Raw genomic sequence first — 12,881 nt, forward strand, 5'->3', positions numbered from 1 at the left:
CAAGACTCAGTTTCCCATAAAGGTTACAGTAGACTGCAGAGAATTTTACTTTTCTGCTTAGTGTATAGTTCTCTGTACTTTGAAAGCACAATACTTTCATATGAAGTCTGATGTACAGAATGAAGGTTACATTGCTACAAGCAAAATTCCTCAGAAACTGAGCCAGGCTCAGGTGGGTGGCACTGACTTTAAATGCTGAATACTATCTCTTACAATGAGACAGGACATCTTGATGTTAACTTCCGGATGCAATACAAAAATCATCCTTGACTCTTATTTGTTTAATACCCATAGACTGTGATCGAGAAAATGAACCAGTCACATAACAGACTGTGCTAGAAGTAGTGAGAAAAACCCCAGGGGCAGAGCCTCAAGTGTGACACCTCCAAGGTGGCTCTCAGGAAACCAATGAAAGAAACATTGCCACTCATTGTAGCCTTCCTCAGCATTAGTACTATAGTCAATGTATGCTTGTAGCAAAAACTCTGATGATAATCACAGACTCCCCGCCACCTTTAGCTACACGATGTACACTGGGTTTGATTCAGGAAAAGAACTCTGGTCATGTCCACATAACCATAGCTACTCAGTGTAATGTGATGTAGAAGCCCTAAATCAAATAAAGCTATGAACACTGTAATATTTATATGTGCATAGTGTTTTATAAAAAGATTGGCCCACACGCTGCTCTTCATCAACACAGAAAGAGCATTAAGCAAGAAATAAATGAGGGAAGAACAGAGAACCCAATGGATGCTTGACTATTCATGAGCAGGCTCTCCATGGAGAGCGACAGCCCCAACAAACTAAAGCTTTAGTGGTACTTATATAGCCTCCCATTTTAGACAACTTTACATACCTGATTTAGTTTATAGGATATTCCCAAGAGTCAATCTGTTCATATTCAGAAATAGAAACACACATCACATTTCTCAAAGCTAGACTTTTGTCATAAATTCTCTTTTATACATAAAAAGGCAACAATTATTTATTTTTTTCCAACAGGCTCTATTAATTACAATTTTAAACTCTACATACAATGATTGGCTGGTTTGCTTCTTCTTCTTCTTCTTTTTTTTTTTTTTTGTATTTTTCTCCCCTCCCCTAATACAGTACCATGGGAACAACAGTGATTGACTTGCAAAGTTTTTGTGTCTTAATGGAAAATGCAAAACAGTACGACAGAAATATGAGTGCACCATCAGCAGCGGTGTGCTGCAGCGCTCCAACAGGTACAAGCAAACACTTTGGCTCAGCTAGGCAGTAATCCACTTAAACCACTTCTCAGGGCTACAGCTGACCCAACCGCACCTCAGGGGCTTCAGAAAAATGGGTCTATTGTAGAAAGAAAAACCTTTACATTTTAGTTTGCTGCCCCCAAACGGGCAAAGAACAGGGTCATGGGGATGGAGGTTTCCCAGCACATCAAGAACTACTGGTGCTATCGCTTACTGCCTTGCCCTTCAGTCAATCCTTAAGACCTAGTTACGGTTTCAAAGTGCATAATCAGCTATTCTGGGAATAAGCAGCCCAATGCTTTTAAAATATCACGAGAGAGGTTTCCTCCACCAAAGTCCACTCCTCTGCTCCCATTCAGCAGAAAGCAACCATGAGCTAATGTTAAACACTGGGGGAGGGCACTCTTTTCATGTTGGAGACATTTACGTCTCCCTGGTCCCAGAGGCACAAGGTCCATCTACTCAGCTTCCTATGGGACCACCCAGCCCAGAAGCAGCTTGTCTGCTCCTTCTAGAGGCTGACAAGTTGTGATGGGCACTGCTGTATGGGAAATGTAGTCTATGGTGGAGCTGATGAACCTGACCATCTGAGCTAAGGCTGTATTTGGTTCATGGCAGCCAAACATCTTGTTTCTGCACCTTCCTGGGCCAGGGAGAGCACAAACCATTCTTTGAAGCAACTATAACTTGAGATCCTAAAGTTTCTTAGCGCTGTGCACGGTCGTCATAAATATCCTTCACTTGCAGTAGTATTCTTGCCATGCAGCTTGGCCACCCTAATCCACCCTAAAGGCCCTCAGTTCGTACAAGTAGAAGTTTGCCTTTTTGTGTTCTGTGTTTCTGAAAAACAAGGGTTTACAGTACAGCACTAGTTCACGTCTAACGGTTTATACTGAGTTAAATTTAACTGCATTTACTTAGAGGACCGGACCACAGCCCTGTTTATCTAGAAGAGAAATAACTTGCCCCAAAGAGGGAACAGTTCTCAACAATTCTATAGCTTGTGAAGAAACAAAATATACATCCCTTTGGGCCATCATTTTGGCAAATAATTTTCAAAAAAAGTATGCATTTAAAAATACTTTCTTTAATATTATACATCAGGCACAAGACTTTTCATATATATTTTTTTCTTATAAGATTTCAAATGCATAAAATGTCCATTACTATTCATAGGTCTCTTCAGGTGTAGATGCTTCCTCAGGTAAGAAACTAAATTATTTCATGTTTGCGACCTTCCTCTTAGAACCTTTGACACGGTAAAGGTTGCAATGGGACTGGAGTCTCAGATGCTGAGGTCGGTGCTACATTCTTTATAAGGTCGCCTTCTCTGCTCCGGGGGATTTCGGGGACTTCTCCCAGCTTCAGGCTTCAGACCAGTCTCCTCCTTTTCTCGGTGGCCAACCTTGTCGTCCCGGTTCCTTTTGTCCAGTGATCGCTCTCGCCTGCGCTCGGGGGACCTGGCCCTCCTCCTGTCGGTGGACTTGGCTCTCCTCTCAGGTGAGCCCCCTCTTCTGCGCTCTGGGGACCGTCTCTGATCCAGGAGTCTTTCGAGGGACCTCCGCCGGCGGCTGGGGGAGCTGTCTCTTCTCCGGGTGGGTGACCGCTCTCGCTTCCTCTCAGGGGACATCTCCCTTCTCTTCTCATGCTTCTCCCTCCTTTCCAAAGTGTTGTCAGCGCTGCGGGTGCCTTCCCTGCGCTTCTCTGGGGACCGCTTCTTGGGGCCATTGGTGGCTGTCCGCTCCAGCTGTGTGTCTCTCCATGCATCGGGTGGCCGGTCTTTGGGCCGGCATGCCCCACTGTCGGGTTTTCTAGAAGTTCCATTCCAGGTGTGGTGTTCGTTGGGTTGTTTGCTGTGCTCCTTGATGCCTTTTGGATCCTTTGCGTGTGCCCGCTTTTCCCCATGTTGTGATGATTTGTGAAGATCGGGTGGGTAACTGGACTCCAAGGCTGGATGAGGTCTGCGGTCAGGCGGCCCCGGCCTCACTTCCGGAACACCTTGTGCACCGGTGGAGGGGCCGTTCCTGTCGCTGCTGGGGTCTGCCAGGAAGAAAAACAAGAGCAACAGTTCAACAAGAAGGTCCTGTGGCTCCTGGCCCCAGTTCCCTCCCACACTGGACTCATTAGTCACAACAAACAAACAACTGTTAAAGCAGATTCCAAGCCAACTGAATCTTGGTTAAGTATTACTACAACTAGTTAGGATTAAAAACTAGCGCTATGGCTTTCAACATCTAGCTGACCATTCCCTAGACCCCGAAGACAGACCATAGGAGAAATTATAAATGGTTTTAGCTTTTAAAAGGCAGAACTGAAGGGTCTGTCTAGAGGTACCAGGACTACTGCACCCGACCCACACCTGCTCTTCCCTAGCCACCCATCAGCCTTTTCCCGGCCTTAGCCTTTCTTCCATTTCCCTCCAATACCATTTTATTTGCAGAATACTTGTTCTGGCTAAAATTAACCTAGGGCACAGGCCTGGGTGGGCTTGAGGAAAGCTCTCTGGGGGTTAGAAATAGTGGCTGGCTTATCTGGGTGGTGATTGTTCTCCTGCTTGGTAGGTCATAGAAAACATATTTCTACTTTTAAAAAAATGATTCAGGGTATTGGGCAAAGGGGGTCATCTAGGGAACACATGGGGCAAATGTCAGCTGTCAAATGTGACACCTGCTTGAAGGTCCATTAAACTATTTCTTTTACATTTAACTATTTTTACTACTTTCGAGTAAAGTTAAAAAAAACAACAAAAAACAAGGAACTGTATTTAAAAAAGCTTTCTGCCGGATAAAAGGGAAAGGGATAGGCTGCTAGGTGCACCTTTGATGAGTTGGGGTTTATAAAGTCTCTATGTTTAAAAGCACCTTCCTTTACGATGTAAGAAGTAGCCATAATGATATTCAGGAGCTGTGGAGCCATCGGACTGCTTCTCAGTTCAGATCTAAACGCTGGACAGCCCATGGCAAGTCTCATTTATCACTAAACTATCTGAACTGACACTACAACCATTTAAGGCAGCTTCTTGAATTTATGAGAGCTTTGCAAAGCAGGATGTTTTGCTGCAATGATAAAGCTATCTCGTTTTAGGTGCCTGGGCTGCTGTGCTGCAGTGGGGGATACAGGGCTTTAACAATGTCTTGCATGAGACAGCTAGGACAACAGTAACCAGATAGTCTGTCTCACGAACGATCTCTCAAAACCCAGGACAGGCTCAATGAAGAGAGAGATATAGTCTACAGCATGGATCCTAACAGTCTTAGCTTATTTTTTTTTCCTACGGGGGGAGGGCTGTTAACATTTATTTGGGGTCAGCAATCCCTCTTTAACTTGACCACTGTGGTGCAAAAACATTTTTTTTTTTAAAATGGGTGTGCTATATGCCAATAAAAGTTATTGACAAAACCAGGCTGTGACCTAGGATATGATTCACAGGCTAGAGTTTGCTGATAGACACCTGAACAACCAAGAATCTCTCCTTCTTCTCCAGCAAAGCCTCACCTACCAGGGAAGAGCTCCGTGACAAGGCTCATTCTGTCTAAATGCTGGGGGTGCTCCCGGGACAAAGACAACCATTCCACACTCGGGAGAGAGAAACACTCAGAGAGCCGTACACCTAACTTACACCCTTACTCTGTTCTTAAGACAAGGGACAGCAACACTTCAACAGGGTCGGCCGTGTACTTACAATTCAAAGAACGCAGGGTGCTCAGAATGAATTGCCAAACATATCAAAATAGAGCTAAGCAGAAGCAATGAGGAAATTAGGCCACAGCACAGAAACACCTAGTATTGAGTGAGCTACAAACCGTAGTTTGATTATGGCCCATAAGGTAGAAGCAAGCCTCCCCGAGCTTTTCATTTCTCATACATGCAGCGATATTAGGAGGTATCATCGCTGTAGGAGGGAGGGCCCAGCACCAAGAACAGTCAGAGAGGAGGAGAAAGAGAGAAAGAGAAAAAGTTGAACATTTACATTCCCTATAACAAGAAAGACAGAAAAAAAAAAACCCTTCATTTGTTAACATAGGGCAAGAGAGTTTATTTGTCCAGTGAGTCTGAGGCAACACCCAAGGCTGCAGAGACTGCAATTGGAACAACGACGTTCTTAGACAGCTGTAGGATGACTCGAAAACCCAGATGATGATGCATCCTTTTGTTTTTTTGTTTTGTGACTTTTTTTTTTCTCAAACAACTGGAACAATGACAGGCTGGCATAGGAAGCATTAACAATAAACAACCAAAGAACAAAGTCCCCTCCCGCCACCCCACCCAATACCGCGGCAGTTAAATTAAGTACAAAAAACTCATTACAAAAATAGCCTCACAGAGAAGCAGGTTCCAGTCAAGTCAGAAAAATAGTGGAACTTAACATATTATAACCCATTTGTAACTCTAATCAATAGAATTAGAGAGATTTAGTCCAAATAACGCATGGAAACATTACAGTAGCACAACCCTGGCATGTTCAACCCTTTGTGGAAAACCATGTATTTCAATGATCTTTATTTTCAGCCCAAAGAACATTTGTTAGTGTTGGATTTTCATCCTCAGTGCAACAGACATAGGTTTGGAGAAGATACACAGGTTACTGACGATGACTCTCAAGTGAGATATCACATCCAACAGAAGCATAGGGAAGACAGAAAAGGGAGACATGTTACACAGTTTCAGTGGTATCAGTACACCTAATGGTCAGAAGATCAGCACAGTGTGCCACCAGGGCACCTGATGTCATTAAGGTTCCCCTCCCCTTACCTCAGGCCCCTCATATTGTGCACCCGTACCAACGTCCAACACTTGGGGAGGCTGCCCTGCCCTGCCCAGGAGCCACTCTCCTCCTTGAACTATGTCTGCCAATGAGCATCTCATTGAGCCCAAAATGCATCTGGGGATTGTGCAGAGAGACATTCAGAAAAGAGGGTGATAACAGATAAATCCCGAATAAAGGGGACCAATGTATATGGGAATCTTTCAATCACAGTTTCTATAGAAACTTTTGTAGACCTTTGGTTGGGAAAAAAAGCCCTACATCTAGGGCATAGCTTCCTTTTTTTTCTAAAATTTTAAACAAGAATCTCAAATAAATAGGACATAATTATTACAATATACACTATTTTGCCATCAGAACACTAAGCTAGGTAAAGAGCATTGCTGTCTACTCGAACTATGATAAAGATACGATAGAGGAGCTCTCCGTATCACTGGCTTTCCTCATAGGAAAGGTATAGTAGCGTGTTTCCCTCAGGATGGGCACTGGGAATCTAGTTCATCCTTTATCATTTAAGAACATATGGCTAATAGATCAATGTTTGTTTACTCTTGTTTGTGTGACAGTGTGGGCTCAGGTGGTCTGGTTTGGGGTCAAAGACCAGTCGAGAGGGACAGAGAACTGTCAATACAGAGTCTAAACAAAGTGAGCAAAGCCCCCCTCCCCAATATCTCAAAATTTCACACCTCTGCAATAAAGGAACAACAAAAACAAAACAAAACGAAAAAACAAAACAGAGCAAAACAAACAAAGAAACAAACCCAACTAGATATTGTGCCTCAACACCAGTCAGGCAACCTGCTTCTTTAAAGGACTGTGTAAGTCATTTGTGCTAACATTTGGATCTGAGAAACAGTTTGGCACAGTTCAACAAACATTCCTTTGCTCTTGGTCGGACTAGACAGAACGGTCCCTCTGATTATCAGAAAGGGGGCTATCAAGATCTTGTCTTAGGCCACGCCCCAGTCCATGGAAGCAAGCAAAGGATGAAATGTGTAGAGATTTCGGGACAAGCGAGGCAGATAACCACACGGTGCGAGAGGCTGGTAAGACACTGGTGAATAGGGAAACAAAAAGGACTTTCCTGCTGCCGTTCTGGAGACAAACTCATGGAGTCATGCCAGGGAAGGAGGGGATGTTTTCATAGTTTGACCCACCATATTCTGGGACTGAGCCGTCTCCCCGCCTCAGAAACAGACGAACCCTGCGGCCACCGTTCTTTATCAGTTCTATGGCCCGAGAATGTTTCATGTTTTTGGTGGTCTCACCATTGATCTCTAGAATCTCATCACCAATCTGTCAAAGCAAGAGACAAAGTGAAATGGTCACCCTGGGCTTTTCATAAGCTCCGGATGTCTTTTTGACTTGAAATTCTTGCCCTCCTTGATTCCCCCACATACACACGAGGCATGTTCCAGGATCCTTTTCTATCGCTTAGGATGTAGCAGTGAAAAATATGAACCTCTCATGGCAATGAGATTCTTATGAGAGCGGGGCAATTAGTAGGAACACTATACAAGTAGCACGTTACATAACGTTAAGTCCTAACTGAAGCAAAGGAGCTGTAAGGAGAAGAGGAGTTCCTGAGGAGGACGTAGTAGCATGGCCCCAACTGAAGATCTCTGTTCCATGCAGGGAGAGTTGTGTCCTTTACTCTGGATGTAAGCCAGAACTAGTGAATTGTTTCAAATCAAAAGGATATGGTCAAGGTGATAGACTATCAGGTCGCGCAGTTACAGACTGTCTTTTTCGTTCTCACTTGCTCTCTCATTCATTCTCTCGGATGCACGTTATGGGTGCCTACTGCGGTGAATGTGTTCCCCAAAGCCCCCGTGTTGAATGAAGACTTGGACTCACAGTCTGTAATGATACTGATCAGTGGGGGAATGAAAGGAAGTCGGGTGACTGAGGGCATGTCCTTTAAGAGGGCCCTGGCCTCTTCCTCTCACTCATTCCTACTTCCTGTTTTGCTTTGTTGCACATCCTTCCACTCACTATAATACTTTGCCTTCTAAACAGGCCCCAAAACAGGAACCTCTGAGACTATGAGGCACAATATGCTTTTCTTCATTTTAGGCTAATTTCTGTAGGTATCTGGTTCTGAAATTTGACTAATACATCACCCTACAGAGTTCTGTGATAAGAAAATGAGAGAAAAACCAGGTGTGGTGGCTCATGCCTTTAATCCCAGCACTTGGGAGGCAGAGCAGAAGGATCTGAGTTTGACCAACACAGTCAGGGCTTCTATCTATCTATCTATCTATCTATCTATCTATCTAGCTATCTAGCTATCTAGCTATCTAGCTATCTAGCTATCTAGCTATCTATCTGCCATGAGCTTGGATCCCATTTCACTTTTGTCAAGCAATTCTATGGCCCTTCAACCTCCTGCACTGCTCAGTTCTTCAGCTGCAGATAAAGATGAAAACAACCTCATACTACACAGCTCATGGAGTCATGGGATAAATGTGTCTTAGGAGCTATGCACAACTGTAGAATGATGCTATTTCATGCTATTAGTAACTATTCCTCCCAAATACCCATCATATTTCACTGTTTAATTCTCAAAACTATACTCTGCTTCCTCACTTAAGAAGGCTCAGTTTGGGGCCAGTGAGATGAATGAGTAGGCAGAGGTACTTGCCGCAAAGTCTGACCTGAATCTGATCCCTAGGACCCACACTGTGGAAGGAGAGAACTGACCCCTGAAAGTCATCCTATCGTACGCACAACCACATGTATACACACACACACACACACACACACACACACACACACAAAGCAGAATAATGTGTAGAAATAGAAACAGCAAACAAAAAGCAAAAAGTTTAAAGATGGAAAAACAAGTATAAACACAATTGAGTTTCTCACTCTTGGCTTGTTGTGTGTGTGTATGCATGTGTGCATGCATGTGTGTGTTGTGTGTGTGTATGCACATGTATGTCTTTCTGCTCAGGCAGCTCACTTTCTTCTTTCCTGATGATCTCTTCTCTGCTGTAGTGGCTCTCTGTGTGTTTCAAGTGATGTAACTTATTTAAATGCGATGATTGGTCTCTTCTCAATCATCTAATTCACATGGATAATAATAACAAACATTACACAGCTAAAGAGCACACAGAGCCCTGGGTATGTGTCTTTACAAGTTCTCAGGCTAGGCATGCCTGTGGCATGAGGGCACTCATGGCTGAGGACGGCTAACAATGTGGCCCAACACAAAACTCTTACTCAAAACTTCGAGAGAATTATTTTTGGCAGTTTTGGTTTTTTTGTAACTTGATTTCGAGGTCCTGGTATGATATTTTGTAGACGATAATGTTATTTCATAATTTCAAAAGGTTTGACACCCCTATAGCAACCCCCAGTGACAATGTTATGGAACTATTGGCCCCAAGCTAGGGTCCAAGGTTGACTGGGAATCTCTGAGGCTAAGGAAAGGCAGCTGGTGACCAACCAGAGTATGAATGAGTTCTCTACTCAGAATCTATAGGCTGCTTGGATTTCCTGCCCTCTATGCATTCTGCACTATCTAGTTTCTTGTGATAGGATCTGCCTTCCGTAAGATATTAAGCACAAGCAGACTAGGAAAGTCATTCAGAAAATACCCACTTGAAGTATGCTTTAAAAAGAAATATGACAGGAGCCATATATTCAGCTGTGGGAATGTCAAGAAGTGGGCACAGAGGACATCCGCACAACCACTCTGGACCCCTCTCTACTTACCCTCATCTTTCCACATCTTTCTGCGGGACCATCCTCTGCTAAGCGCAGAACATAGAGGTCCATATTATACTCTCGCCCCCCTCGAAGACTAAAGCCAAACCCCTTGGCTCCTCTTTCCAGTTCCACAGTGTAAAAATCTTGCTCCTATATGAAGAAATTAAATGCAGTCATTCTGGGGGAAGTTAGATCCACATCCATTTCTCTTAGTGACTTTGCAAAAAGACACAGACTCTATCTGCAACTCCCACCTCAGTGAATCTGGCTTATTAACCATCTTTATTAATCTTCATCCACCTGAGGAGTTAGGAATCCTGAATCTGCAAGCACGCATGAGCATGCCTATATACATGCACACATTTACAACGCTCAGTAAGGCTGCGGTTGACACGTGAGGCAGGAAAACTCTTTACTGCATCTGACCAGCCACTGGCTGTCATAATGCTAGATGTCCTGCACCTGGTGCCCTAAGTCAGCCTTTATAAAGGAGGGCCCAGTTTCATTTCCCTTCGGATCACCCGTGTTCCTCACATCCACATCACTGGTTGTTATCTGTGCATTTCCAACCCGAGGACGAGACTTGACTCTATGGTCTTAACTGAAATTCACCAGCTAGAGACATGTCGTATAGAAAAAGACACTTTCTTCGCAGAAACAGGTTTTGAAAACCATGAGAAGCAAGACACTAGCTGCCCTGTTTCTCTGATCACTGAGTCTTGTGACAGCCTTTCTTTCTTCTGCCTCACAAAAGAGTACCTAGAGTATTTTTCAAAGGCAGTAAAAACAAAATGTCATTTTCTAGACAATCAAATTTGAGCACACATCTGGATAAATCACCTCACCAAAAAAAAAAAAAAAAGGTTGTTTATTTCGAAATAAGGGTTCCTTAAGATTCAGAAGTTGGGGGGAAGTGAGGAAGAATACAGAGGAGAAGCAGCTCGCACCTGTGCAGTCTGTGGTCCTTTGAACTCAAACTGAGCATCCTGCTTTGGTTTGGTGGTGTTCCTGCCAACATGAGAGGCACAAATATAAAAGCAGTCCAAGGGGAAAATAAGAAAGAAAAATCAAAGACGTCTGTACATTAGGCAGGAGCTACTTTATCCCTTCAGCAATGCCAGCCATCACAATACCAGCGACAACAGAGAACCCAAGCCACATCTGACCTGGTGTCCTGGGTCCCTTGCTGAGAAGGGGCATGAGTGGTGGTGATGGTGGCGATCTTCTCAGCATTGGTCAGCAGTGTGGCATTTGAGGACTCTGTAAGGCAGAGCATAAAAAGACATGAAGGCCTTAGAGAAGACATCAACCAACTGGGAGGCATGCAGAAACTCTGGATTGAGATGAAAGATTCAGACTGACTTCCCTGTCTCTATCTCAAATAGTTGTCTTAAGTTTCTAAACAATCAGGTGGTCAGCGAGCCTTCCCGAAGACCATGTGTATCCCGCAACTCTCCTCCCCACCAGATATTTCCTCACAATGTAATGTAGCTTACACGGATGTATCACTCCTGTCCTGCCACTGAAAGGTGGCGTGTGCCATCAATGCACTGCACCACGCTGGTGTTCACGAATTTCACAGGGTGATGATCTATGGCTTTGCTCACAATTCTTGAGATTTATCAGCTATACGTGGTTGAGTCTGCTTGATTTCCTCATCTGAATACCAAAAACCAGAAATGCTGTCCCATCTTGTTAAGTACATCTACTTTTTACCCCATTGCTTTTAATGAAGCCCAACTGAAAAGACAGGGTGCGTGACAAATTTTGTTTCGTATCTCTTTGAAAGATTAATTCTAAGACTTGCATCAGAATAACCAGTGTTTATAAATATAAGTCATATAAATTATGAAGCCACCTTAATGTAATGAATATAATTATATTCATATGTAAATTGACTTTCTTCTCCACTAATCAAACTCAAAAGCAACTTCATTAATCTCTAGAAGTTTATAGAGGCTCAGAATTTGAAAATATTCATGAGTGTAACCATGTACCACACACCGACATGCATGTAAAATATAATCACTGGTTAGCAATGGCTAATCATTCCCTATTTACTAATCATTTACTAGTTTCTAATCACTTCTCTATGTAGATCTAGCCGTGTGGCAGCTAACTATGAGCAAGTCCGACTTTCAGTATTCATTGTGAGATGGACGCTGAAACTTAGCACATATTTTCGAATGAGGAAAAGACTCCCTGTGGTTGTGAAGGTCTAGCATCAGCCTGTGCATGTCCACTGCATTCATGGAGCACCTTGGAAATGCAAAGTTCCCACAAGTGCTGTGATTCACAGGAAGCAGGCTAGTGTTTGCAGAATACAATAGGTGCAATAGGTTTCTATGGGGAAATATTTCAGATATTCTAAAGCTAGAAACCCGGACTATATCTTTCTCCACTGCATTCTTGGAACAAAAGACAGCCCACTTATCCCAGCTCCTGGCAGCCTGTCTTCTGGTCTCATCCCTTAAGGATGTACTGAGCTTGCATCTAACTCCCTAGTACTTTATTTTTCATTATATGCCATGCCTGAGTTACGAGATTTCAGACCCAGATTCAAGTCACTGCTTTCCCCTCCTTAGGTACGAGCCTTGGTTTTCTTATTTGGTAAAAGGAGATCTATCCCTTCTTGTGGATGAAGGACAGAAAGTGTTTAGCAGACTGCCTGACACATGTGTCGGGAGTGCCCCTGGGCCTTGCTACTAGTAAAAACATTTTATTAGTTTCTCTGGGAGCTTCTTAAAGTTATTTAAGCTCTCTGCAAAATGACAAAGTTTAATCTGATTTTTTTTTTTTTTTTTTACAGTTTCCAGTCTAGCCCTGAGAGCCTATTACTCTTATAGCAAGGCACAAAATCTAACTGGATCCAGAGAACTGCTTCTGTATCCCAGTCACGTTTCGGGACAGTGCTCCCCATAATCTGTTCTTATCAAATGTTTCTGTAGCGCTCAGGGAAAGAGTGTGTGGTCGATTACGAGCTAATCTGTGAAGCAGAGGGGACTGTGCTTCAGAGTACTTCTCAGGCTGTTCTCTGTCTGGTACGGATACCATGTGTCCTGTGCCCTCTCTCTGAGGGAGGGTGCTCAAGTCAGCCGCGAGCAAGCCTGCTTAGTGGTTGCAAGGTCAGACTGCAGAGGCACGTCACCTTGTTCTGCATCCTA

The 12,881-nt window shown here is 43.6% G+C and overlaps 1 protein-coding gene across 20 annotated transcripts in view; it reads right to left on the reverse strand.

The window, feature by feature from the left end:
• Nucleotides 1-956: 956 nt before the first annotated feature.
• Nucleotides 957-12,881, reverse strand: part of Magi1 (membrane associated guanylate kinase, WW and PDZ domain containing 1) — a 592,347-nt gene continuing 580,422 nt past the window's right edge. For 13 of the 20 annotated variants that reach the window (XM_041638327.1, XM_041638278.1, XM_041638324.1 and 10 more), the window contains 5 exons: nt 10,884-10,977; nt 10,665-10,725; nt 9,724-9,867; nt 7,161-7,299; nt 957-3,278 (listed from right to left, as the gene is read on the reverse strand). In XM_041638327.1, the coding sequence (XP_041494261.1) occupies nt 2,524-3,278; nt 7,161-7,299; nt 9,724-9,867; nt 10,665-10,725; nt 10,884-10,977 (1,193 nt within the window). In that variant the 3' untranslated portion in view covers nt 957-2,523. Of the gene's footprint in view, nt 3,279-5,041; nt 5,131-7,160; nt 7,300-9,723; nt 9,868-10,664; nt 10,726-10,883; nt 10,978-12,881 lie in introns of all 20 variants that reach the window. The other 7 variants (XM_041638323.1, XM_041638328.1, XM_041638326.1 and 4 more) reach the window with 1 other exon arrangement.

Source organism: Microtus oregoni, unplaced genomic scaffold, assembly GCF_018167655.1.
Source record: "Microtus oregoni isolate MIOR12 unplaced genomic scaffold, Mior012 000002F_ref0000024, whole genome shotgun sequence".
NCBI lineage: Eukaryota > Metazoa > Chordata > Mammalia > Rodentia > Cricetidae > Microtus > Microtus oregoni.